Below are 24,091 nucleotides of genomic sequence, written 5' to 3'. Positions count from 1 at the left end.
ATATATAGTTCATTTATATTAGATATGTAGTTCATTTATATCATATATATTATATATAGTTCATTTATATTATATATAGGCATATATAGTTCACTTATATAATATATATTATATTGTTCATTTATATTATATATATAGTTCATTCATAGTATATATATACATTGGCATATGTAGATCATTTATATGATCTATATAGATATATCTAGTTTATACTATATATATTGACATATATAGTTCATTTATATTATATATATTTATATATATAGTTCATTTATATTATATATATAGTTCATTCATGTTATATATATACATTGACATATATAGTTCATTTATATTATATATATAGATATATATAGTTCATTTATATAATATACATATTGGTATATAGTTCATTTATATTATATATATATTGAAATATATATAGTTCATTAATATTATATAGATACGTATATATATCGTTCATTTATATTATATATATATATAATTAATTTATATTAACCCCTTATCCCCTTATCGTTTAAGAATAATAGTTGTAAAGCTGGGTGGGGAGACCTGGGTGGCCGTGAAAGGTGCTACAGAAATGCAAAAGTGGTTTGCTTGTTGTGAGATTCCCTGTGCCCCTCAGTCAGACAGAACAGCGCCCCCTGCTGCCGGGCCCGGGTCGCAGCAGCCGGCACCGAAGTCCCGCCCCTCGGGCCTGCCGGCCTCCCCCGATTGGTTGGAGGACTCCTCCGCCGGCTGGGTCCTCCCAGCCCCCCGCTCCCTATTGGCCGGAGCCGCCGTCAGTCAGTCAGGGCCGGGGCCGGGGAGGCGATGACGTGGCCCGGTGCGGCTCCGTGCAGGAGACGAGGTGATGGCGGCCGCTGAGTGAGCGGGGGCCCCCGGGGGGCCCCGGGGGGGGGGTTTATTTATTTATTGATCGCCCCGCCCGCGCTTCTCTCCGCCATTTATAGATTTAAAAAAAAACAACCGCGGAAACTGACCGTCCCGCCGCTCATCCGGGCGGGAGTGTGTGTGTGTGCACTGAGCATGCGCGGGGCCCGGCCCGGAGCGCTTTCTGCAGCGCGGGGGTTTGTGGGTACTGCGGCCGCCATTACTGTCGGTCCTGTCAACCTTTTCTCCCCCTCTCCCCCAACCACCGTTAAGGTGTGGTGCCCAGATATTGGACACAACAGCTCCAGTTGAGGCCCAGCCCGGTGTTTCACCTCACCTCATCGAGACGGGTAAGATTATGAGGGGACGCGGAGAGGATGTTTCCTCCTCGTAGGAGAAACTAGAACGAGGGGTCGCCCGTTTTAAACTGAGACGAGGAGGAATTTCTTCTCTCAGAAGGCTTGTAAATCTGTGGAATTCTCTGCCCCAGAGAGCTGTGGAGGCTGGGTCATTGAATACTGCGTGCTGAAGGTTGGAATGCAGGTACAGCAGGCTGTTAAGAAAGCAAATGGCATGTTGGCCTTCATAGCGAGGGGATTTGAATACAGGGGCAGGGAGGTGTTGCTACAGTTGTACAGGGCCTTGGTGAGGCCACACCTGGAGTATTGTGTACAGTTTTGGTCTCCTAACTTGAGGAAGGACATTTTTGCTATTGAGGGAGTGCAGCGAAGATTCACCAGACTGATTCCTGGGATGGCGGGACTGACCTATCAAGAAAGACTGGATCAACTGGGCTTGTATTCACTGGAGTTCAGAAGAATGAGAGGGGACCTCATAGAAACGTTTAAAATTCTGACGGGACTGGACAGGTTAGATGCAGGAAGAATGTTCCCAATGTTGGGGAAGTCCAGAACTAGAGGTCACAGTCTAAGGATAAGGGGTAAGCCATTTAGGACCGAGATGAGGAGAAACTTCTTCACCCAGAGAGTGGTGAACCTGTGGAATTCTCTACCGCAGAAAGTTGTTGAGGCCAATTCACTAAATATATTCAAAAAGGAGTTAGATGTAGTCCTTACTACTAGGGGGATCAAGGGGTATGGCGAGAAAGCAGAAATGGGGTACTGAAGTTGCATGTTCAGCCATGAACTCATTGAATGGCGGTGCAGGCTCGAAGGGCCGAATGGCGTACTCCTGCACCTATTTTCTATGTTTCTATGTTTTGGTCTCCGTATTTAAGAAAGGATATACTTGCTTTCGATGCAGTTCATAGAAGGTTCACTCGGTTGATTCCAGAGATGAGGAGATTGACTTATGAGGAAAGGTTGAGGATGTTGGGCCTCTACATATTGGAGTTCAGAAGAATGAGAGATGATCTTATTGAAACTTATAAGATAATGAGGGGGCTTGACAAGGTGGATGCAGAGAGGATGTTTCCACTCATAGAGGAAACTAGAACTAGGGGGCATAGTCTCAGAATAAGGGGCCACCCATTTAAAACTGAGACAAGGAGGAATTTCTTCGATCAGAGGGTTGTAAATCTGTGGAATTCTCTGCCCCAGAGAGCTGTGGAGGCTGGGTCATTGAATATATTTAAGGTGGAGATAGACAGATTTTTGAGCGATAAGGGAGTGAAGGGTTATGGGGAGCGGGCGGGGAAGTGGAGCTGAGTCCATGATCAGATCAGCCATGATCTTATCGAATGGCGGAGCAGGCTCGAGGGGCCAGGTGGCCGACTCCTGCTCCTATTTCTTATGTTCTTATATAAACAGACAGAGACTCAATAGTCGTGGCCCAGTGGTTAAGGCGATAGACTAGGAATCCATTGTTGTCTTCTCGCGTCTTCATCTGGCCCCTCGAGCCTGCTCTGCCACAGATTTACAACCCTCTGAGAGAAGAAATCCCTCCTCGTCTCAGTTTTAAATGGGCAGCCCCTTATTCTGAGACTATGCCCCCTAGTTTCAGACTAGGATTGAATTACAAATAGGAAAGTCAGTCAGAACTTGGGCTGGGCGGTTCCAGTTACACATTGCAGAGGAACTTCAGGGTGTGGCTTATCCTCCCAGGGGACCAATCAGCAATAGGTCATGTGAAAATGGAGAGCCAATCAGAGAAACAGCTGCCTTTCAGTTCGTACAAATAGACGCAGCCTTCAACCAACCCGTGCAGCAGCTGGGCCTGAAAATCGGCTTCACTGCCCCTGGGCTGGGAAAGCGGGACTTGAGGCAACATTCTCCCTCTTACCCTCTTTCTAAACTCCTTTTGCAGAGTGTCAGAAGTGGAACATTTACAGACGGGGCGCTCAGACCAAACATCACGCCAGGATCTGACCCGAGTCACTGGATTCACCGGGACCTGAATATCGTCGTCCTTTGCACATGGAAGGGGAGAGCAGCGATCGCGGCGATCGCGGCGCGGGCAAACCGCACACGTGTTCCGCGTGTGGACTCGCCTTCGACCGATTGGCCGACCTGGCGAGGCACATGCACCGTCACACCGGGGAGGACCCGAGTAAAGGCGGGGGCAGCGAGAAGGGATTAAGTTCCCCGTCTGAGTCGAAAGTTCCTTGGCGCAGTGACACCGGGGACAGCCCGTCCATTTGCTCCGTCTGTGGGAAGGGATTTACTTATTCGTCTCAACTGCGGACTCACCAGCTTGACCACGCCGACGACGAAGACCCGTTTAAGTGTCCTGACTGTGGGAAGAGCTTTAAAAGCTCCGGGGGGCTGAAGGGACACCAGCGGGCTCACACCGGGGAGAGGCCGTTCACCTGCTCCGTGTGCGGCAAGGCATTCGCTCAGTCCTCGACTCTGCTGACCCACCAGCGCGTTCATACCGACGCGAGGCCCTTCAAGTGTCCTGACTGCGGGAAGAGCTTTAAAAGCTCCCAGGAGCTGAAGGGACACCAGCGGGCCCACAGCGACGAGAGGCCGTTCAGCTGCTCCGACTGCGGCAAGAGCTACAAAAGCCCCCGGGACCTGATGACCCACCGCCTGGTCCACACCGGCGAGGAGCCGTTCGCCTGCTCCGAGTGCGGGAAGGGTTTTGACCGCCTGTCCGCCCTCAACACCCACCAGCGAGTTCACACCGGGGAGCGGCCGTTCAGCTGCTTTGCGTGCGGCAAGGGGTTCGCTCAGTCCTCCAACCTGCTGCGGCACCAGCGCGTTCACAACGGCGAGCGGCCGTTCACCTGCTCCGCGTGCGGCAAGGCATTCACTCGGTCGGCCAACCTGCGGACGCACCAGCTCGTTCACACCAACGACAGGCCCTTTGGGTGTTCTTCCTGTGGCAGGAGCTTTAAAAGCGCCGACAACCTGACGATCCACCAGCGCTATCACACGGCGGTCCGGCCTTTCGTCTGCCCCGTGTGCGGGAAGGGATTTGTTCTGTCCTCCACCCTGCTGAGGCACCAGCGAGTTCACACCGGGGAGCGGCCGTTCACCTGCTCCGAGTGTGGCAAGCGATTCAGTGAATCATCAGTCCTGCGGACACACCAGCGGGTCCACACTGACGAGAGACCCTTTCAATGCTCTGCCTGTGGGAAGAGCTTTAGAAGGTCCTACAACCTGCAGAAACACCAGCGAGTTCACACCGTCGTGTTGCACAGGACCCTGCTGATGGCTGGGGCGACAGGACCGTGGAACGGATAGATTCTTCTGCCCCTGTTCAATCTGTAAGGCTGCCGATTCCCTTGATTTGACTGTTCACGGTGTTACATAGCATGTACAGCACCTCGTGGTGGGGGTGTGGCGAATGAGGGCAGGGGGCCCAGAAGAGCCCAGGGCCCAGGGGGCAGCACGGGCCCAGCCCACACTGTGTGCGATATGTGGGCGCGCTGGGTCCGTGCAGCAGAGCAGGTCTCCAGTCGTCCTGGTTTACCCTTGCCGCTGGATAAAGACCTCGCTCTGTCAAGCCCCGTGTGGTGGCTGGTGTACAACGGTCACCCCACGTTAAAACAATCCACCCACAGGACATCTTCCACCCCTGGAGTTCAGGACTGGAACATCGGGTCCTCCATTGAAACATCAATGAACTCGTCCCTTTTGGTGTGGAGGGACCGCCTATGGTCATAGAAACATAGAAACATAGAAAATAGGTGCAGGAGTAGGCCATTCAGCCCTTCTAGCCTGCACCGCCATTCAATGAGTTCATGGCTGAACATGAAACTTCAGTACCCACTTCCTGCTTTCTCGCCATACCCCTTGATCCCCCGAGTAGTAAGGACTTCATCTAATGAGACAGCACAGAAACAGGCCATTCGGTCCAACTAGTCCATGCTGATGTTTATGCTCCACACAAGCCTCCTCCCACCCTCCTCCCACCCTATCAACATATCCTCCTATTCCTTTCTCCCTCGTGGTGTGGCTTCCCCTTAAATGCATCTATGCTCTTCGCGGCAACTTGTGCCAGCGAGTTTCCACGTTCTCTCCACTCTCTGGGTAAGTTTCTCCTGAATTCCCTCCTGGATTTATTAGCGGTTATTTTACAGTTGTGGCCCCATCAATACGATGAGATTCTTGTTAAGCTGACCAGCGTGTGGTCATACAGATCAGATCAACCATGATTTTACTGAATGGCGGAGCAGGCTCGAGGGGCCGTATGGCCGACTCCTATTTCTTGGGTTCTTATGTATGCTTGGTCTTGTTCTGAGGAAAGAAACACTCTTCATCGTAGGCAGCCCCTCGAAACGAGGATGACTTGCTTCCATGCCAAAAAAAGGGATGAGTTCCCAGGTGTTTCAATGAAGGACCGAATATTCCAGGTCCTGAACTACATCCTGAAGGGTGGAAGATGCCTGTGGGTGGGTTTGTTTAACGTGGGGTGACTGTTGTACACCAGCCACCACACGGGGCTTGACAGAGCGAGGTCTCGGTCCAGTGGACAAGGGTTAACCAGGACGACTGGAGACCAAGCTCTGCTGCACGGACCCAGTGCGCCCACATATCGCACACAGTGTGGGCTGGACCCTCGCCTCCCCTGGGCCCCGTACCCTCAATCACCGCAGCCCCCGCCACGATTTCTCACCGCTCCTCCGCCACAAAAACACGATCTCCCACCGCACCAAACCTTCGCCGCATCTTTGCCACATTACTGAGCCCCTGTACCCCGTGTTATGCGACCAAGTGCCAGACAAGTAAAGGCCCAACGTCTGGGTGTGAGTCGAATGATAACCTCACCCACCGTATCGGACTTGGCTTGTGGCTCCGGTCTGGTCACGGACGGACTAAATTCCCTTGCGTCACCTCTGCAGCAGGTGATGGGAGATTCACAACGTGCACAGGGTGAGCAAGGAACCCAGGAACAGGACGAGGCTGTTCAGCCCTTCCAGCCTATTCCGCCGTTCAATCGGATCACGGCTAATCTGTATCTCCACTCCAACATAACATACGAAATAGGAGCAGGAGTAGGCCATTCGGCCCCTCGAGCCTGCTCCGCCATTTAATAAGATCATGGCTGATCTTCTACCTCGCTTGGATGGGTCGGAGAGGAATTTTCCCAGATCTTTTTCTCCAATTGGCCTGGGTTTTTATCTCGTTTTTGTCTCTCCCAGGAGGCTCCGGTTGGGGTGGAGTGTAGAATGTTTCAGTGTAAGGGGTGTCGCAGTTGTGTGAGGCGGACTGGTTGGGCTGGGTGCTCTTTACCTTTCCGCCATTGATCATAGGTTAGAACATCAGAAATAGGAGCAGGAGTTGGCCATTCGGCCCCTCGAGCCTGCTCCACCATTTAATACGATCATGGCTGATCCGATCATGGACTCAGCTCCACTTCCCCGCCCGCTCCCCATAACCCTTCACTCCCTTATCGCTCAAAAATCTGTCTATCTCCACCTTAAATATATTCAGTGACCCAGCCTCCACAGCTCTCTGAGGCAGAGAATTCCACAGATTTACAACCCTCTGAGAGAAGAAATTCCTCCTCATCTCACTCTTAAATGGGCGGCCCCTTATTCTAAGATCATGCCCCCTAGTTCTAGTCTCCCCCATCAGTGGAAACATCCTCTCTGCATCCACCTTGTCGAGCCCCCTCATAATCTTACACGTTTCGATTAGATCACCTCTCAATCTTCTGAATTCCATGAGTAGAGGCCCAACCTCCTCAACCTTTCCTCATAATTCAACCCCCTCATCCCCGGAATCAACCGAGTGAACCTTCTCTGAACTGCCTCCAAAGCAAGTATATCCTTTTGTAAATATGGAAACCAAAACTGCACGCAGTACTCCAGGTGTGGCCTCACCAATACCCTGCATAACTGTAGCAAGACTTCCCTGCTTTTATACTCCATCCCCTTTGCAATAAAGGCCAAGATACCATTGGCCTTCCTGATCACTTGCTGTACCTGCATACTATCCTTTTGTGTTTCATGTACAAGTAACCCCTAGATCCCGCTGTACTGCAGCACTTTGCAATCTTTCTCCATTTAAATAGTAACTTGCTCTTTGATTTTTTTCTGCCAAAGTGCATGACCTCACACTTTCCGACATTATACTCCATCTGCCAAATTTTTGCCCACTCACTGAGCCCGTCTGTGTCCTTTTGCAGATTTTTTGTGTCCTCCTCACACATTGCTTTTCCTCCCATCTTTGTATCGTCAGCAAACTTGGCTACGTTACACTCAGTCCCTTCTTCCAAGTCGTTAATATAGATTGTAAATAGTTGGGGTCCCAGCACTGATCCATGTGGCACCCCACTGGTTACTGGTTGCCAATCAGAGAATGAACCATTTATCCCTTCATGTAACCTTCAGGGCTGCTGACCGAGGGCCGTGCGGCTCTTTGTCGGCCAGCGTGGACACGATGGGCCGGAATGGCCTCCTTCTGCGCTGTAAAGTTCTATGTTTCTAACTCCACCTTCCTGCCCTATCCCAATATCCCTTCATTCCCTTAGTCCCCAAAAATATATCAATCTCTGTCTTCAATATACTCAACGACTTGAGCCTCCACAGCCCTGTGGGGTAGAGAAGTCCAAAGATTTTCAACCCTCTGAGTGAAGACATTTCTCATCTCAGTCTTAAATGGCCGACCCCTTATCCTGAGAATGTGACCCCTGGTTCTAGACTCCCCGGCCAGGGGGGAACATTTTCTCAGCATTAGCCCTGTCAATCCCCTTAAGAATTTTATATGTTTCAATTAGATCACTTCACATTCTTCTAAACTCTAGGGAATATCGGCCCAGTCTACTCAATCTCTGCTGATAGGGCAATCCCCCCATCCCAGGAATCAGTCTGGTGAACCTTCGTTGCACTCCCTCTCTGGCAAGTATATCCTTCCTTAGGTAAGGAGACCAGAACTGTGCACAATACTCCAGGTGTGGTCTCACCAGGGCCCGATATAATTGTTGGAAGATGTCTTTACTCTGATACTCTGATACTCTAATCCCTTTGTAAGAAAAGCCATCATACCATTTGCTTCCCTAATTGCTTGCTGTACCTGCAGGTTAACTTTCAGTGATTCGTGTACAAGGACAACCAGGTCCATCTGATTTGAAAACGTTTCCATTCAAAAAATATTCTGTTTTTCCGACCAAAAGGGAAAACTTCACACTTCTCCACATTGTATTCCATTTGCCACGTTCTTGCCCACTCAATCAACCTGTCAATATCTATCTGCAGCCGCTTTGCGTCCTCCTCACAGCTTACTTTCCCACCTAACTTTGTATCATCGGCAAACTTGGATATGTTATGACCACCGGATGTCCCAAAGCGCTTTACAGCCAATGAAGTACTTCGTGAAGGGTAGTCACTGTTGTTATGTGGGAAACACGGCAGCCAATTTGCGCACAGCAAGCTCCCACAAACAGCAATGTGCTAATGACCCAGATAATCTGTTTTAGCGATGTTGATTGAGGGATAAATATTGGCCCCAGGACATCTCCCCTGCTCTTCTTCCAAATAGTGCCATGGGATCTTTTACATCCACCTGAGAGCCAGATAGGGCCTCGGTTTAATGTCTCATTCGAAAGACGGACCCTCTGACAGTGCAGCAGAGCCTCAGTACTGCCCCTCCGACAGTGCAGTGCTCCCTCAGTACTGCCCCTCCGACAATGCGGCGCTCCCTCAGTACCGCCCCTCCGACAGTCCGGCGCTCCCTCAGTACTGCCCCTCCGACAGTGCGGCGCTCCCTCAGTACTGCCCCTCCGACAGTGCGCCGCTCCCTCAGTACTGCCCCTCCGACAGTGCGACGCTCCCTCAGTACTGCCCCTCCGACAGTGCGGCCCTCCCTCAGTACTGCCCCTCCGACAGTGCGGTGCTCCCTTAGTACTGCCCCTCCGACAGTGCAGCACTCCCTCAGTACTGCCCCTCCGACAGTGCGGCGCTCCCTCAGTACTGCCCCTCAGACAGTGCAGCTCCCTCAGTACTGCCCCTCAGGCAGTGCCCTCAGTACTGTCCCTCCGACAGTGCGGCACTCCCTTAGTACTGCCCCTCCGACAGTGCGGCGCTCCCTCAGTACTGCACTGGGAGTGTCAGCATAGATTTTGTGCTCCAGTTCCCGGAGTGGGACTTGAACACACAACCTTCTGACTCAGAGACGAGTGTGATACCCACTGAGCCACAGCTGACACTTTCTACCCCATCAAATCCTTTAATCATCTTCAAACACCTTGAGTAGATCAGCCCTTAACCACCCCCCCGCTTGCTTCCACAAGCCTTAATACCCACACCCAACAAAAATCTATCGATCTCCTTTGTGTGATAATTTCAGTAGACCCTCGACCCCCGGCCTCAGCAGCTTTCTGGGAGAGGGTGATTCAGAGTTCCACGGCCCATTGTGACATCACCCCCGAACGGCCCATTGTGACATCACCCCCGAACGGCCCATTGTGACATCACCCCCGAACGGCCCAGCTGTGACATCACCTCCCCGCCCCCCCCCCCCCCCGAACGGCCCATTGTGACATCACCCCCAAACGGCCCATTGTGACATCACCCCCGAACGGCCCATTGTGACATCACCCCCGAACGGCCCAGCTCTGACATCACCTCCCCGCCCCCCCCCCCCCCGAACGGCCCATTGTGACATCACCTCCCCGCCCCCCCCCCCCCCCCGAACGGCCCATTGTGACATCACCCCCGAACGGCCCAGCTCTGACATCACCCCCGAACGGCCCATTGTGGTGAAAGGTGAGACTTAACAAAGGAAGAGATAAGGTCGGCTGTTGACCTATTGGATAAACCCAAGTCTACATGTTGTATTCTGCCCAGCAACACATTCAGGAAGCTAAGGGTGGAAAACACCCAGACTTATAGCGATTGCCGGGAGATCCATGAGCGACATTTATTGCCTGTCCCCTAATTGCCCCTTGAGAAGGTGGTGGTGAGCCGCCTTCTTGAACCGCTGCAGTCCGTGTGGTGAAGGTGCTCCCACAGTGCTGTTCGGGAGGGAGTTCCAGGATTGTGACCCAGCGACGATGAAGGAACGGCGATTATATTTCAGAGTCACCTTGGAGAGGAACGTGGAGGTGGTGGTGTTCCCATGCGCCTGCTGCCCTTGTCCTAGGCGGGTAGAGGTCACGGGTTTGGGAGGTGCTGCCGAAGAAGCCTTGGCAAGTTGCCGCGGTGCATCTTGTAGACGGTGCACACTGCAGCCACGGTGCGCCGGTGGTGGAGGGAGTGAGTGTTGAAGGTGGTGGAGGGAGTGAGTGTTGAAGGTGGTGGAGGGGGTGAATGTTGAAGGTGGTGGGTAGCGTGTCGATCGAGCGGCTGCTTTGTCCTGGATGGTGTCGAGCTTCTCGAGTGTTGTTGGAGTTGCACTCATCCAGGCAAGTGGAGAGTGTTCCCTCACACTCCTGTCTTGTGAGACACTCGCCGCAGAATACCCAGCCTCTGACCTGCTCTTGTTGCCACAGTATTTATGCGGCTGGTCCAGTTACGTTTCTGGTCAATGGTGACCCTCACGATGTTGATGGTGGGGGCTTTGGCGATGGTAATGCCGGTGAATGTAAAGGAGCGCTGGTTAGACTCCCACAATTGGGTCTTGATCATCCTTGGTTCTGGACGGTGCTCCCTAGAATAAGGTTGTACCAGGTGAAATAGTCATGTCTGAATGAAAATAAAGATCATTTATATCAGTTCTAGAGTCTCGCGTGATTCTTCCAGTGCAGGTACAGCACGAGGTTAGATACATAGAAACATAGAAACATAGAAAATAGGTGCAGGAGTAGGCCATTCAGCCCTTCTAGCCTGCACCGCCATTCAACGAGTTCATGGCTGAACATGAAACTTCAGTACCCACTTCCTGCTTTCACGCCATACCCCTTGATCCCCCGAGTACTAAGGACTTCATCTAACTCCCTTTTGAATATATTTAGTGAATTGGCCTCAACTACTTCCTGTGGTAGAGAATTCCACAGGTTCACCACTCTCTGGGTGAAGAAGTTTCTCCTTATCTCGGTCCTAAATGGCTTACCCCTTATCCTTAGACTGTGACCCCTGGTTCTGGACTTCCCCAACATTGGGAACATTCTTCCTGCATCCAACCTGTCCAAACCCGTCAGAATTTTAAACGTTTCTATGAGGTCCCCTCTCACTCTTCTGAACTCCAGTGAATACAAGCCCAGTTGATTCAGTCTTTCTTGATAGGTCAGTCCCACCATCCCGGGAATCAGTCTGGTGAATCTTCGCTGCACTCCCTCAACAGCAAGTATGTCCTTCCTCAAGTTAGGAGACCAAAACTGTACACAATACTCCAGGTGTGGCCTCACCAAGGCCCTGTACAACTGTAGCAACACCTCCCTGCCCCTGTACTCAAATCCCCTCGCTATGAAGGCCAACATGCCATTTGCTTTCTTAACCGCCTGCTGTACCTGCATGCCAACCTTCAATGACTGATGTACCATGACACCCAGGTCTCGTTGCACCTTCCCTTTTCCTAATCTGTCACCATTCAGATAATAGTCTGTCTCTCTGTTTTTACCACCAAAGTGGATAACCTCACATTTATCCACATTATACTTCATCTGCCACGCATTTGCCCACTCACCTAACCTATCCAAGTCACTCTGTAGCCTCATAGCATCCTCCTCGCAGCTCACACTGCCACCCAACTTAGTGTCATCCGCAAATTTGGAGATACTACATTTAATCCCTTCGTCTAAATCATTAATGTATAATGTAAACAGCTGGGGCCCCAGCACAGAACCCTGCGGTACCCCACTAGTCACTGCCTGCCATTCCGAAAAGTACCCATTTACTCCTACTCTTTGCTTCCTGTCTGACAACCAGTTCTCAATCCACGTCAGCACACTACCCCCAATCCCATGTGCTTTAACTTTGCACATTAATCTCCTGTGTGGGACCTTGTCGAAAGCCTTCTGAAAGTCCAAATATACCACATCAACTGGTACTCCTTTGTCCACTTTATTGGAAACATCCTCAAAAAATTCCAGAAGATTTGTCAAGCATGATCTCCCTTTTACAAATCCATGCTGACTTGGACCTATCATGTCACCATTTTCCAAATGCGCTGCTATGACATCCTTAATAATTGATTCCATCATTTTACCCACTACTGAGGTCAGGCTGACCGGTCTATAATTCCCTGTTTTCTCTCTCCCTCCTTTTTTAAAAAGTGGGGTTACATTGGCTACCCTCCACTCGATAGGAACTGATCCAGAGTCAATGGAATGTTGGAAAATGACTGTCAATGCATCCGCTATTTCCAAGGCCACCTCCTTAAGTACTCTGGGATGCAGTCCATCAGGCCCTGGGGATTTATCGGCCTTCAATCCCATCAATTTCCCCAACACAATTTCCCGACTAATAAAGATTTCCCTCAGTTCCTCCTCTTTAATAGACCCTCTGACCACTTTTATATCCGGAAGGTTGTTTGTGTCCTCCTTAGTGAATACTGAACCAAAGTACTTGTTCAATTGGTCTGCCATTTCTTTGTTCCCCGTTATGACTTCCCCTGATTCTGACTGCAGGGGACCTACGTTTGTTTTTACTAACCTCTTTCTCTTTACATACCTATAGAAACTTTTGCAATCCGCCTTAATGTTCCCTGCAAGCTTCTTCTCGTACTCCATTTTCCCTGCCCTAATCAAACCCTTTGTCCTCCTCTGCTGAGTTCTAAATTTCTCCCAGTCCTCAGGTTCGCTGCTATTTCTGGCCAATTTGTATGCCACTTCCTTGGCTTTAATACTATCCCTGATTTCCCTAGATAGCCACGGTTGAGCCACCTTCCCTTTTTTATTTTTACGCCAGACAGGAATGTACAATTGTTGTAATTCATCCATGCGTTCTCTAAATGTCTGCCATTGCCCATCCACAGTCAACCCCTTAAGTATCATTAGCCAATCTATCTTAGCCAATTCATGCCTCATACCTTCAAAGTTACCCTTCTTTAAGTTCTGGACCATGGTCTCTGAATTAACTGTTTCATTCTCCATCCTAATGCAGAATTCCACCATATTATGGTCACTCTTCCCCAAGGGGCCTCGCACAATGAGATTGCTAATTAATCCTCTCTCATTACACAACACCCAGTCTAAGATGGCCTCCCCCCTAGTTGGTTCCTCGACATATTGGTCTAGAAAACCATCCCTTATGCATTCCAGGAAATCCTCCTCCACCGTATTGCTTCCAGTTTGGCTAGCCCAATCTATGTGCATATTAAAGTCACCCATTATAACTGCTGCACCTTTATTGCATGCACTCCTAATTTCCTGTTTGATGCCCTCCCCAACATCACTACTACTGTTTGGAGGTCTGTACACAACTCCCACTAACGATTTTTGCCCTTTAGTGTTCTGCAGCTCCACCCATATAGATTCCACATCATCCAAGCTAATGTCTTTCCTAACTATTGCATTAATCTCCTCTTTAACCAGTAATGCTACCCCACCTCCTTTTCCTTTTATTCTATCCTTCCTGAATGTTGAATACCCCTGGATGTTGAGTTCCCAGCCCTGATCATCCTGGAGCCACGTCTCCGTAATCCCAATCACATCATATTTGTTAACATCTATTTGCACAATTAATTCATCCACCTTATTGCGGATACTCCTTGCATTAAGACACAAAGCCTTCAGGCTTGTTTTTTTAACACCCTTTGTCCTTTTAGAATTTTGCTGTACAGTGGCCCTTTTTGTTCTTTGCCTTGGGTTTCTCTGCCCTCCACTTTTCCTCATCTCCTTTCTGTCTTTTGCTTTTGCTTCCTTTTTGTCTCCCTCTGTCTCCCTGTATAGGTTCCCATCCCCCTGCAATATTAGTTTAACTCCTCCCCAACAGCACTAGCAAACACTCCCCCTAGGACATTGGTTCCGGACCTGCCCAGGTGCAGACCGTCCGGTTTGTACTGGTCCCACCTCCCCCAGAACCGGTTCCAATGCCCCAAGAATTTGAATCCCTCCCTGCTGCACCACTGCTCAAGCCATGTATTCATCTGCGCTATCCTGCGATTCCTACTCTGACTAGCACGTGGCACTGGTAGCAATCCCGAGATTACTACTTTTGAGGTCCTACTTTTTAATTTAGCTCCTAGCTCCTTAAATTCTTTTCGTAGGACCTCATCCCTTTTTTTACCTATGTCGTTGGTACCAATGTGCACCACGACAACTGGCTGTTCTCCCTCCCATTTCAGAATGTCCTGCACCCGCTCCGAGACATCCTTGACCCTTGCACCAGGGAGGCAACATACCATCCTGGAGTCTCGGTTGCGTCCGCAGAAACGCCTATCTATTCCCCTCACCATCGAATCCCCTATCACTATCGCGCTCCCACTCTTTTTCCTGCCCTCCTTTGCAGCAGAGCCACCTACGGTGCCATGAACTTGGCTGCTGCTGCCCTCCCCTGATGAGTCATCCTCCCCAACAGTACTCAAAGCAGTGTATCTGTTTTGCAGGGGGATGACCACAGGGGACTCCTGCACTATCTTTCTTGCACTGCTCTTCCTGTTGGTCTTCCATTCCATATCTGGCTGTGGACCCTTCTCCTGCGGTAAGACCAACTCACTACACGTGATACTCACGTCATTCTCAGCATCGTGGATGCTCCAGAGTGAATCCACCTTCAGCTCCAATTCTGCAACGCGGACCGTCAAGAGCTCGAGGCGGATACACTTCCCACACACGTAGTCGTCAGGGACACCGGAAGTGTCCCCGAGTTCCCACATGGTACAGGAGGAGCATATCACATGGCCGAGCTCTCCTGCCATGTCTTAACCTTAGATACCCTTAAATTGGTAATAACAATGTTATAGTTCACTTACTGATATAAAAAATAAAAGAAAAGCTACTCACCCAACACCAGCCAATCACTTACCCCATTGGCTGTGACGTCACTTTTTGATTACTTTCTACTTCTATTTTGCTTTCTCTCCCGCTGTAGCTGCACCAGTATGCTTTTGATAGGTCGCTCCCCTCTCACCAACTGCTGCTGGCTCTCGATCTCCCGCTGGGCTTTTGATAGGTCGCTCCCCTCTCACCAACTGCCGCTGGCTCGATCTCCCGCTGGGCTTTTGACAGGTCGCTCCCCTCTCAAGAGTAAAGCTTCCTCTAAACTGTCCCATCAAACACTCCCAGGGCAGGTACAGCACGGGGTTAGATAGAGTAAAGCTCCCTCTACACTGTCCTATCAAACATTCCCAGGGCAGGTACAGCACGGGGTTATATATAGTGTAAAGCTCCCTCTACACTGTCCTATCAAACACTCCCAGGGCAGGTACAGGGGGTTAGATACAGAGTAAAGCTCCCTCTACACTGTCCCACCAAACACTCCCAGGGCAGGTACAGGGGGTTAGATACAGAGTAAAGCTCCCTCTACACTGTCACATCAAACACTCCCAGGGCAGGTACAGAGGGTTAGATACAGAGTAAAGCTCCCTCTACACTGTCCCACCAAACTCCCGACGGCAGGTACAGCACGAGGTTAGATACAGAGTAAAGCTCCCTCTACACTGTCCCATCAGACACTCTTGGGGCAGGTACAGCACGGGTTAGGAATTGTCAGCCGTGGCTCAGTTGGCAGCGCCTTCTCGCCTCTGAGTCAGAAGGTTGTGGGTTGAGGTCCCACTCCAGAGACTTGAGCACAAAACTCGAGGCTGCCCCTTTAGCGCAGTGCAGATGGAATAAAGCACAGTGCAGAGTAAAGTTCCCTCCGCACTGCTCCACTGACTAGCCTGAGTCTGAATAACAGAAATGCAAGAGTGTACTTATCAGGAAAGGATGAACAGGCTGGGTCTCTTTTCTCTTGAAAAAAGGAGGCTGAGGGTCGACCTGATAGAGGTGTTTAAAATGATGAAAGGTTTTGCTAGAGTGGATAGAGAGAATGTTTCCACTTGTGGGGAAGAGCATAACTGGAGGCTATCGATATAAGATAGTCACCGAGAAATCCAATCGGGAATTGAGGAGAAACCCCTTTAACCTAGAGAGTGGTAAGAATGTGGAACTCGTTCCCATAGGGAGTGGTTGAGGCGATTAGTATCGATGTGTTTAAGGGGAGGATGGACAGGTTTATGGGGGTGAAGGGTCAGAGGGTGTCCTGTGGTGTATTTAAGGGGAGGATGGACAGGTTTATGGGGGTGAAGGGTCAGAGGGTGTCCTGTGGTGTATTGAAGGGGAGGCTGGACAGGTTTATGAGGGAGAAGGTCAGAGGATGTCCTGTGGTGTATTGAAGGGGAGGATGGACAGGTTTATGGGGGTGAAGGGTCAGAGGGTGTCCTGTGGTGTATTGAAGGGGAGGATGGACAGGTTTATGGGGGTGAAGGGTCAGAGGGTGCCCTGTGGTGTATTTAAGGGGAGGATGGACAGGTTTATTGGGGTGAAGGGTCAGAGGGTGTCCTGTGGTGTATTTAAGGGGAGGATGGACAGGTTTATGGGGGTGAAGGGTCAGAGGGTGCCCTGTGGTGTATTTAAGGGGAGGATGGACAGGTTTATGGGGGTGAAGGGTCAGAGGGTGCCCTGTGGTGTATTTAAGGGGAGGATGGACAGGTTTATGGGGGTGAAGGGTCAGAGGGTGTCCTGTGGTGCATTTAAGGGGAGGATGGACAGGTTTATGGGGGTGAAGGGTCAGAGGGTGTCCTGTGGTGTATTTAAGGGGAGGCTGGACAGGTTTATGGGGGTGAAGGGTCAGAGGGTGTCCTGTGGTGTATTTAAGGGGAGGATGGACAGGTTTATGGGGGTGAAGGGTCAGAGGGTGTCCTGTGGTGTATTTAAGGGGAGGATGGACAGGTTTATGGGGGTGAAGGGTCAGAGGGTGCCCTGTGGTGTATTTAAGGGGAGGATGGACAGGTTTATGGGGGTGAAGGGTCAGAGGGTGTCCTGTGGTGTATTTAAGGGGAGGATGGACAGGTTTATGGGGGTGAAGGGTCAGAGGTTGTCCTGTGGTGTATTTAAGGGGAGGATGGACAGGTTTATGGGGGTGAAGGGTCAGAGGGTGTCCTGTGGTGTATTTAAGGGGAGGATGGACAGGTTTATGGGGGTGAAGGGTCAGAGGGTGTCCTGTGGTGTATTTAAGGGGAGGATGGACAGGTTTATGGGGGTGAAGGGTCAGAGGGTGTCCTGTGGTGTATTTAAGGGGAGGATGGACAGGTTTATGGGGGTGAAGGGTCAGAGGGTGTCCTGTGGTGTATTTAAGGGGAGGATGGACAGGTTTATGGGGGTGAAGGGTCAGAGGGTGTCCTGTGGTGTATTTAAGGGGAGGATGGACAGATTTATGGGGGTGAAGGGTCAGCGGGTGTCCTGTGGTGTATTTAAGGGGAGGATGGACAGGTTTATGGGGGTGAAGGGTCAGAGGGTGTCCTGTGGTGTATTTAAGGGGAGGATGGACAGGTTTATGGGGGTGAAGCGTCAGAGGGTGCCCTGTGGTGTATTTAAGGGGAGGATGGACAGGTTTATGGGGGTGAAGGGTCAGAGGGTGTCCTGTGGTGTATTGAAGGGGAGGATGGACAGGTTTATGGGGGTGAAGGGTCAGAGGGTGTCCTGTGGTGTATTTAAGGGGAGGATGGACAGGTTTATGGGGGTGAAGGGTCAGAGGGTGTCCTGTGGTGTATTTAAGGGGAGGATGGACAGGTTTATGGGGGTGAAGGGTCAGAGGGTGCCCTGTGGTGTATTTAAGGGGAGGATGGACAGGTTTATGGGGGTGAAGGGTCAGAGGGTGTCCTGTGGTGTATTTAAGGGGAGGATGGACAGGTTTATGGGGGTGAAGGGTCAGAGGGTGTCCTGTGGTGTATTGAAGGGGAGGCTGGACAGGTTTATGAGGGAGAAGGTCAGAGGATGTCCTGTGGTGTATTGAAGGGGAGGATGGACAGGTTTATGGGGGTGAAGGGTCAGAGGGTGTTCTGTGGTGTATTGAAGGGGAGGATGGACAGGTTTATGGGGGTGAAGGGTCAGAGGGTGCCCTGTGGTGTATTTAAGGGGAGGATGGACAGGTTTATTGGGGTGAAGGGTCAGAGGGTGTCCTGTGGTGTATTTAAGGGGAGGATGGACAGGTTTATGGGGGTGAAGGGTCAGAGGGTGCCCTGTGGTGTATTTAAGGGGAGGATGGACAGGTTTATGGGGGTGAAGGGTCAGAGGGTGCCCTGTGGTGTATTTAAGGGGAGGATGGACAGGTTTATGGGGGTGAAGGGTCAGAGGGTGTCCTGTGGTGCATTTAAGGGGAGGATGGACAGGTTTATGGGGGTGAAGGGTCAGAGGGTGTCCTGTGGTGTATTTAAGGGGAGGCTGGACAGGTTTATGGGGGTGAAGGGTCAGAGGGTGTCCTGTGGTGTATTTAAGGGGAGGATGGACAGGTTTATGGGGGTGAAGGGTCAGAGGGTGTCCTGTGGTGTATTTAAGGGGAGGATGGACAGGTTTATGGGGGTGAAGGGTCAGAGGGTGCCCTGTGGTGTATTTAAGGGGAGGATGGACAGGTTTATGGGGGTGAAGGGTCAGAGGGTGTCCTGTGGTGTATTTAAGGGGAGGATGGACAGGTTTATGGGGGTGAAGGGTCAGAGGTTGTCCTGTGGTGTATTTAAGGGGAGGATGGACAGGTTTATGGGGGTGAAGGGTCAGAGGGTGTCCTGTGGTGTATTTAAGGGGAGGATGGACAGGTTTATGGGGGTGAAGGGTCAGAGGGTGTCCTGTGGTGTATTTAAGGGGAGGATGGACAGGTTTATGGGGGTGAAGGGTCAGAGGGTGTCCTGTGGTGTATTTAAGGGGAGGATGGACAGGTTTATGGGGGTGAAGGGTCAGAGGGTGTCCTGTGGTGTATTTAAGGGGAGGATGGACAGATTTATGGGGGTGAAGGGTCAGCGGGTGTCCTGTGGTGTATTTAAGGGGAGGATGGACAGGTTTATGGGGGTGAAGGGTCAGAGGGTGTCCTGTGGTGTATTTAAGGGGAGGATGGACAGGTTTATGGGGGTGAAGGGTCAGAGGGTGCCCTGTGGTGTATTTAAGGGGAGGATGGACAGGTTTATGGGGGTGAAGGGTCAGAGGGTGTCCTGTGGTGTATTGAAGGGGAGGATGGACAGGTTTATGGGGGTGAAGGATCAGAGGGTGTCCTGTGGTGTATTTAAGGGGAGGATGGACAGGTTTATGGGGGTGAAGGGTCAGAGGGTGTCCTGTGGTGTATTTAAGGGGAGGATGGACAGGTTTATGGGGGTGAAGGGTCAGAGGGTGCCCTGTGGTGTATTTAAGGGGAGGATGGACAGGTTTATGGGGGTGAAGGGTCAGAGGGTGTCCTGTGGTGTATTTAAGGGGAGGATGAACAGGTTTATGGGGGTGAAGGGTCAGAGGGTGCCCTGTGGTGTATTTAAGGGGAGGATGGACAGGTTTATGGGGGTGAAGGGTCAGAGGGTGTCCTGTGGTGTATTGAAGGGGAGGATGGACAGGTTTATGGGGGTGAAGGGTCAGAGGGTGTCCTGTGGTGTATTTAAGGGGAGGATGGACAGGTTTATGGGGGTGAAGGGTCAGAGGGTGTCCTGTGGTGTATTTAAGGGGAGGATGGACAGGTTTATGGGGGTGAAGGGTCAGAGGGTGCCCTGTGGTGTATTTAAGGGGAGGACGGACAGGTTTATGGGGGTGAAGGGTCAGAGGGTGTCCTGTGGTGTATTGAAGGGGAGGATGGACAGGTTTATGGGGGTGAAGGGTCAGAGGGTGTCCTGTGGTGTATTTAAGGGGAGGATGGACAGGTTTATGGGGGTGAAGGGTCAGAGGGTGTCCTGTGGTGTATTTAAGGGGAGGATGGACAGGTTTATGGGGGTGAAGGGTCAGAGGGTGTCCTGTGGTGTATTTAAGGGGAGGATGGACAGGTTTATGGGGGTGAAGGGTCAGAGGGTGTCCTGTGGTGTATTGAAGGGGAGGATGGACAGGTTTATGGGGGTGAAGGGTCAGAGGGTGTCCTGTGGTGTATTTAAGGGGAGGATGGACAGGTTTATGGGGGTGAAGGGTCAGAGGGTGCCCTGTGGTGTATTTAAGGGGAGGATGGACAGGTTTATGGGGGTGAAGGGTCAGAGGGTGCCCTGTGGTGTATTTAAGGGGAGGATGGACAGGTTTATGGGGGTGAAGGGTCAGAGGGTGTCCTGTGGTGTATTTAAGGGGAGGATGGACAGGTTTATGGGGGTGAAGGGTCAGAGGGTGTCCTGTGGTGTCGGAGCGCCCCCTGCTGCCGGGCCCGGGTCTCAGCAGCCGGCACCGAAGTCCCGCCCCTCGGGCCTGCCGGCCTCCCCCGATTGGTTGGAGGACTCCTCCGCCGGCTGGGTCCTCCTAGCCCCGCCCACCGCTCCCTATTGGCCGCAGCCGCCGTCAGTCAGTCAGTCGGGGCCGGGGAGGCGATGACGTGGCCCGGTGCGGCTCCGTGCAGGAGACGAGGTGATGGCGGCCGCTGAGTGAGCGGGGGCCCCCGGGGGGGGGGTTTATTTATTTATTGATCGCCCCGCCCACCCGCCCGCGCTTCTCTCCGCCATTTATAGATTTAAAAAAAACAACCGCGGAAACTGACCGTCCCGCCGCTCATCCGGGCTCTCGGGCCGGGCGGGAGTGTGTGTGTGTGCACTGAGCATGCGCGGGGCCCGGCCCGGAGCGACTGTGGGCGGGGCTTGTGGGTATTCATGGATCACACAACGGTGACGTCACAGAATGGTGACATCACAGAATGGTGATGTCACACAATGGTGACGCCGTAGAATGCTGACAGTGGTGACGTCACAGAACGACGAGGTCATAGAATGATGACATCATGGAATGGTCACCACAGAATGGTGACGTCATAGAATGGTGACGTCATAGAATGGCGACAGCATGGAATAGTGACATCATGGAATGGTCACCACAGAATGGTGACGTGACGGAATGATGATATCACAGAGCGACAACCTCAGAACGGTGACATCACAGAATGGTGACGTCACCGAATGTTGACACCATAGCATGATGTCACGGAATGGCGACGTCATATGACGGTGACATAGAACGGTGGCATCACAGAATGGTCACCCGCAGAATGGTGACATCATAAAATGATGATGTCATTGAATGGCCACCACAGTAAGGTGACATAAAATGTCACAGAATTGTGACATCACAGAATGGTGAGATCATAGAATGGTGATGTCACAGAATGGTGACATCATGGAATGGTGACATCACAGAATTGTGACATCATTGATTGGATGGCGTCACAGAATGGTTACAGCACGGAGGAAGGCCGTTCGGCCCATCGAGCCCGTGGCGGTTCTCTGCAAGGACCCTTCAGCCAGTCCCACTCCCCCGCCCGTTCCCCGTAGCCCTGCAGTTTATTTTTCCTTCAGGCCGCGCATTCCAGATCCCAACCACTCGCTGCGTAAAGAGTTTTTTTCCTACATCGCCTTTGGTTCTTTTGCCGATCACATTAACTCTGTGTCCTCTGGTTCTCCACCCTTCTGCCAATGGGAACAGTTTCTGTCTGCCCTGTCCCAGGCCACTCATGGTTTTGAGCTCCTCCATCGTTGGGGCCTGAAAATCAGCTTTCACTGCCCCGGGACGTTTTACTATGTTAAAGGCGCTATATAAATAAAAGTTATTATTATGGACATGAGATAACATTCTCCCTCTTACCCCCTTTCTAAACTCCTTTTACAGGGTGTCAGAACTGGAGCATTTACAGACGGGGAGCTCAGACCAAACATCACGCCAGGATCTGACTGAGTGGCTGGATTCACCGGGGACCTGAATATCATCGTCCTTTACACATGGAAGGGGAGAGCAGCGATCGCAGCGCAGACAAACCGCACACGTGTTCCGCCTGTGGACTCACCTTCGGCCGATTGGCGGTCTTGGCGAGGCACATGCACCGTCACACCGGGGAGAAACCGGGTAAAGGCTGGGGCAGCGGGAAGGGATTCATTTCCCCGTCTGAGTCGAAAGTTCATCGGCGCAGTGACCCTGGGGACAGTCGGTTCACCTGCTCCGTGTGTGGGAAGCAATTTGTTTATTCATCCCATCTGCAAATACACCAGCGAGTTCACACTGATGAGAAACCGTTTCAGTGTTGCAACTGTGGGAAGAGCTTTAAAAGTCCCCACAACCTGGAGCGACACCAGCGAGTTCACACTGATGAGAGGCCGTTTAAATGTTCTGACTGCGGGAAGAGCTTCAAAAGCTCCAGTGAGCTGAAGGGACATCAGCTTGTTCACACTGACGAGAGGCCATTTAACTGCTCTGACTGCGGGAAGAGCTTTAAAAGCTTGGGGGATATGAAGAGGCATCAGTACCTACACACTGGGGAGAGGCCGTTCACCTGCTCTGTGTGTGGGAAAAGGTTCACTCTCTCCTCCAAGCTGCTGAAACACCAGCGAGTTCACAGTGGAGAGAGACCGTTTCAATGTTCCGACTGTGGCAAGAGGTTTATAATGTCCGGGGACCTGAAGAAACACCAGCGAGTTCACACCGGGGAGAGGCCGTTCACCTGCTCCGAGTGTGGGAAGGGGTTCGCTCTGTCCTGCACCCTGCTGACACACCAGCGAGTTCACACCGGGGAGAGGCCGTTCACCTGCTCCGTGTGTGGGAAGGGTTTCTGTAACTCGTCCAACCTGCGCGCGCACCAGCGAGTTCACACCGGGGAGAGGCCGTTCACCTGCTCAGTGTGCGGCAAGGGATTCCCTCAGTCATCACTGCTGCTGAGGCACCAGCGAGTTCACACTGTGCTGTAGCGCGGGGCCCTGCAGGCAGCTGGGGTGGCGTGAGCCGCAAATTAATGGATTTCCTTTTTATTCATTCATGGGATGTGGGCGTCGTTGGCAAGGCCGGCATTGGAAAGTGTGAGGTTATGCACCTTGGAAGTGCAAGAGCAAGGTTGATTATCAAGGATGTTACCTGGCTATTATATAGGCCCTGAGCTGGCCATACAGAAGGTATGCTTAAAACTGTACGTACACAAGATGACCACACGTTGAAGATATGCTTAAAACTGTACGTACACAAGATGACCACTCGTTGACCTCAGGCTCAAGGGAGCAATATAATATAAGATGAGTGACACTTGGAAGAAGGGAACAAATGGGTATTTGATCACGCGTTGGTGCAACCAATCACGTCACTGTTAGGGTCTGCCCACGAGGACACACATGTGCTAAACCCTGTATAATTAAGGTGCAATTTGAACAGCTCGATGGAGATCCTCTCAGGCGGCTGAGAAGTGAGAGGCTCCCCCTTCACGTGTTGGAATTAAAGTCATTGAAACTTGTCTGAGATATCCACCTGTTGAATCCGGGCTTGTTAAGAGAGGAGAAACATAGAAAATAGGTGCAGGAGTAGGCCATTCGGCCCTTCGAGCCTGCACCACCTGACAGGTCGAGTGTGCAAGGAGTAGGCCAGGGGTCAAAGTGCAAAGCTGCCCCTTAGTCAGCATTAACTAACAAAATCCTTCAGTATGACTGGTGTGGAAATGGAAGTGTCACACTAGTGCAACGGGAAGCACTCATCTTGGGTTGGGACTGAGGGAGGGTAGTGTAGAGGGAGCTTTACTCTGTATCTAACCCCGTGCTGTACCTGCCCTGAGAGTGTTTGATGGGACAGTGTAGAGGGAGCTTTACTCTGTATCTAACCGCCTGTATCTGCCCTGAGAATGTTTGATGGGACAGTGTAGAGGGAGCTTTACTCTGTATCTAACCCCCTGCACCTGGCCTGGGAGTGTTTGATGGGACAGTGTAGAGGGAGCTTTACTCTGAATCTAACCCCGTGCTGTACCTGCCCTGGGATTGTTTGATGGGACAGTGTAGAGGGAGCTTTACTCTGTATACAACCCCCTGTACCTGCCCTGGGAGTGTTTGAT

At 51.4% G+C, this 24,091-nt stretch overlaps 1 protein-coding gene across 1 annotated transcript; it reads left to right on the top strand.

The window, feature by feature from the left end:
* The first annotated feature begins 3,231 nt into the window (after positions 1 to 3,231).
* On the top strand, positions 3,232 to 23,503 carry LOC139235614 (zinc finger protein 850-like). The gene is made up of 2 exons (XM_070866655.1): positions 3,232 to 4,468; positions 22,199 to 23,503. Exons 1-2 carry the CDS (start codon positions 3,249 to 3,251, stop codon positions 22,968 to 22,970), a joined length of 1,992 nt encoding a protein of 663 aa, XP_070722756.1. The 5' UTR covers positions 3,232 to 3,248; the 3' UTR covers positions 22,971 to 23,503.
* The last annotated feature ends 588 nt before the right edge of the window (positions 23,504 to 24,091 follow it).

This window comes from Pristiophorus japonicus, chromosome 23, assembly GCF_044704955.1.
Source record: "Pristiophorus japonicus isolate sPriJap1 chromosome 23, sPriJap1.hap1, whole genome shotgun sequence".
NCBI classification, from domain to species: domain Eukaryota; kingdom Metazoa; phylum Chordata; class Chondrichthyes; family Pristiophoridae; genus Pristiophorus; species Pristiophorus japonicus.
Note: the sequence above shows the minus strand (reverse complement) of the source record. Positions and strands in the feature narration are given on the sequence as shown.

Excerpts from the sequence above, each read along its gene's own strand:
- LOC139235614 (XM_070866655.1), top strand. The coding sequence starts at position 3,249 with ATGGAAGGGGAGAGCAGCGATCGCGGCGATCGCGGCGCGGGCAAACCG. Across the intron at positions 4,469-22,198 it reads CAGCGAGTTCACACCGTCGT|TGACCCTGGGGACAGTCGGT; the intron begins GTTGCACAGGAC and ends TCATCGGCGCAG.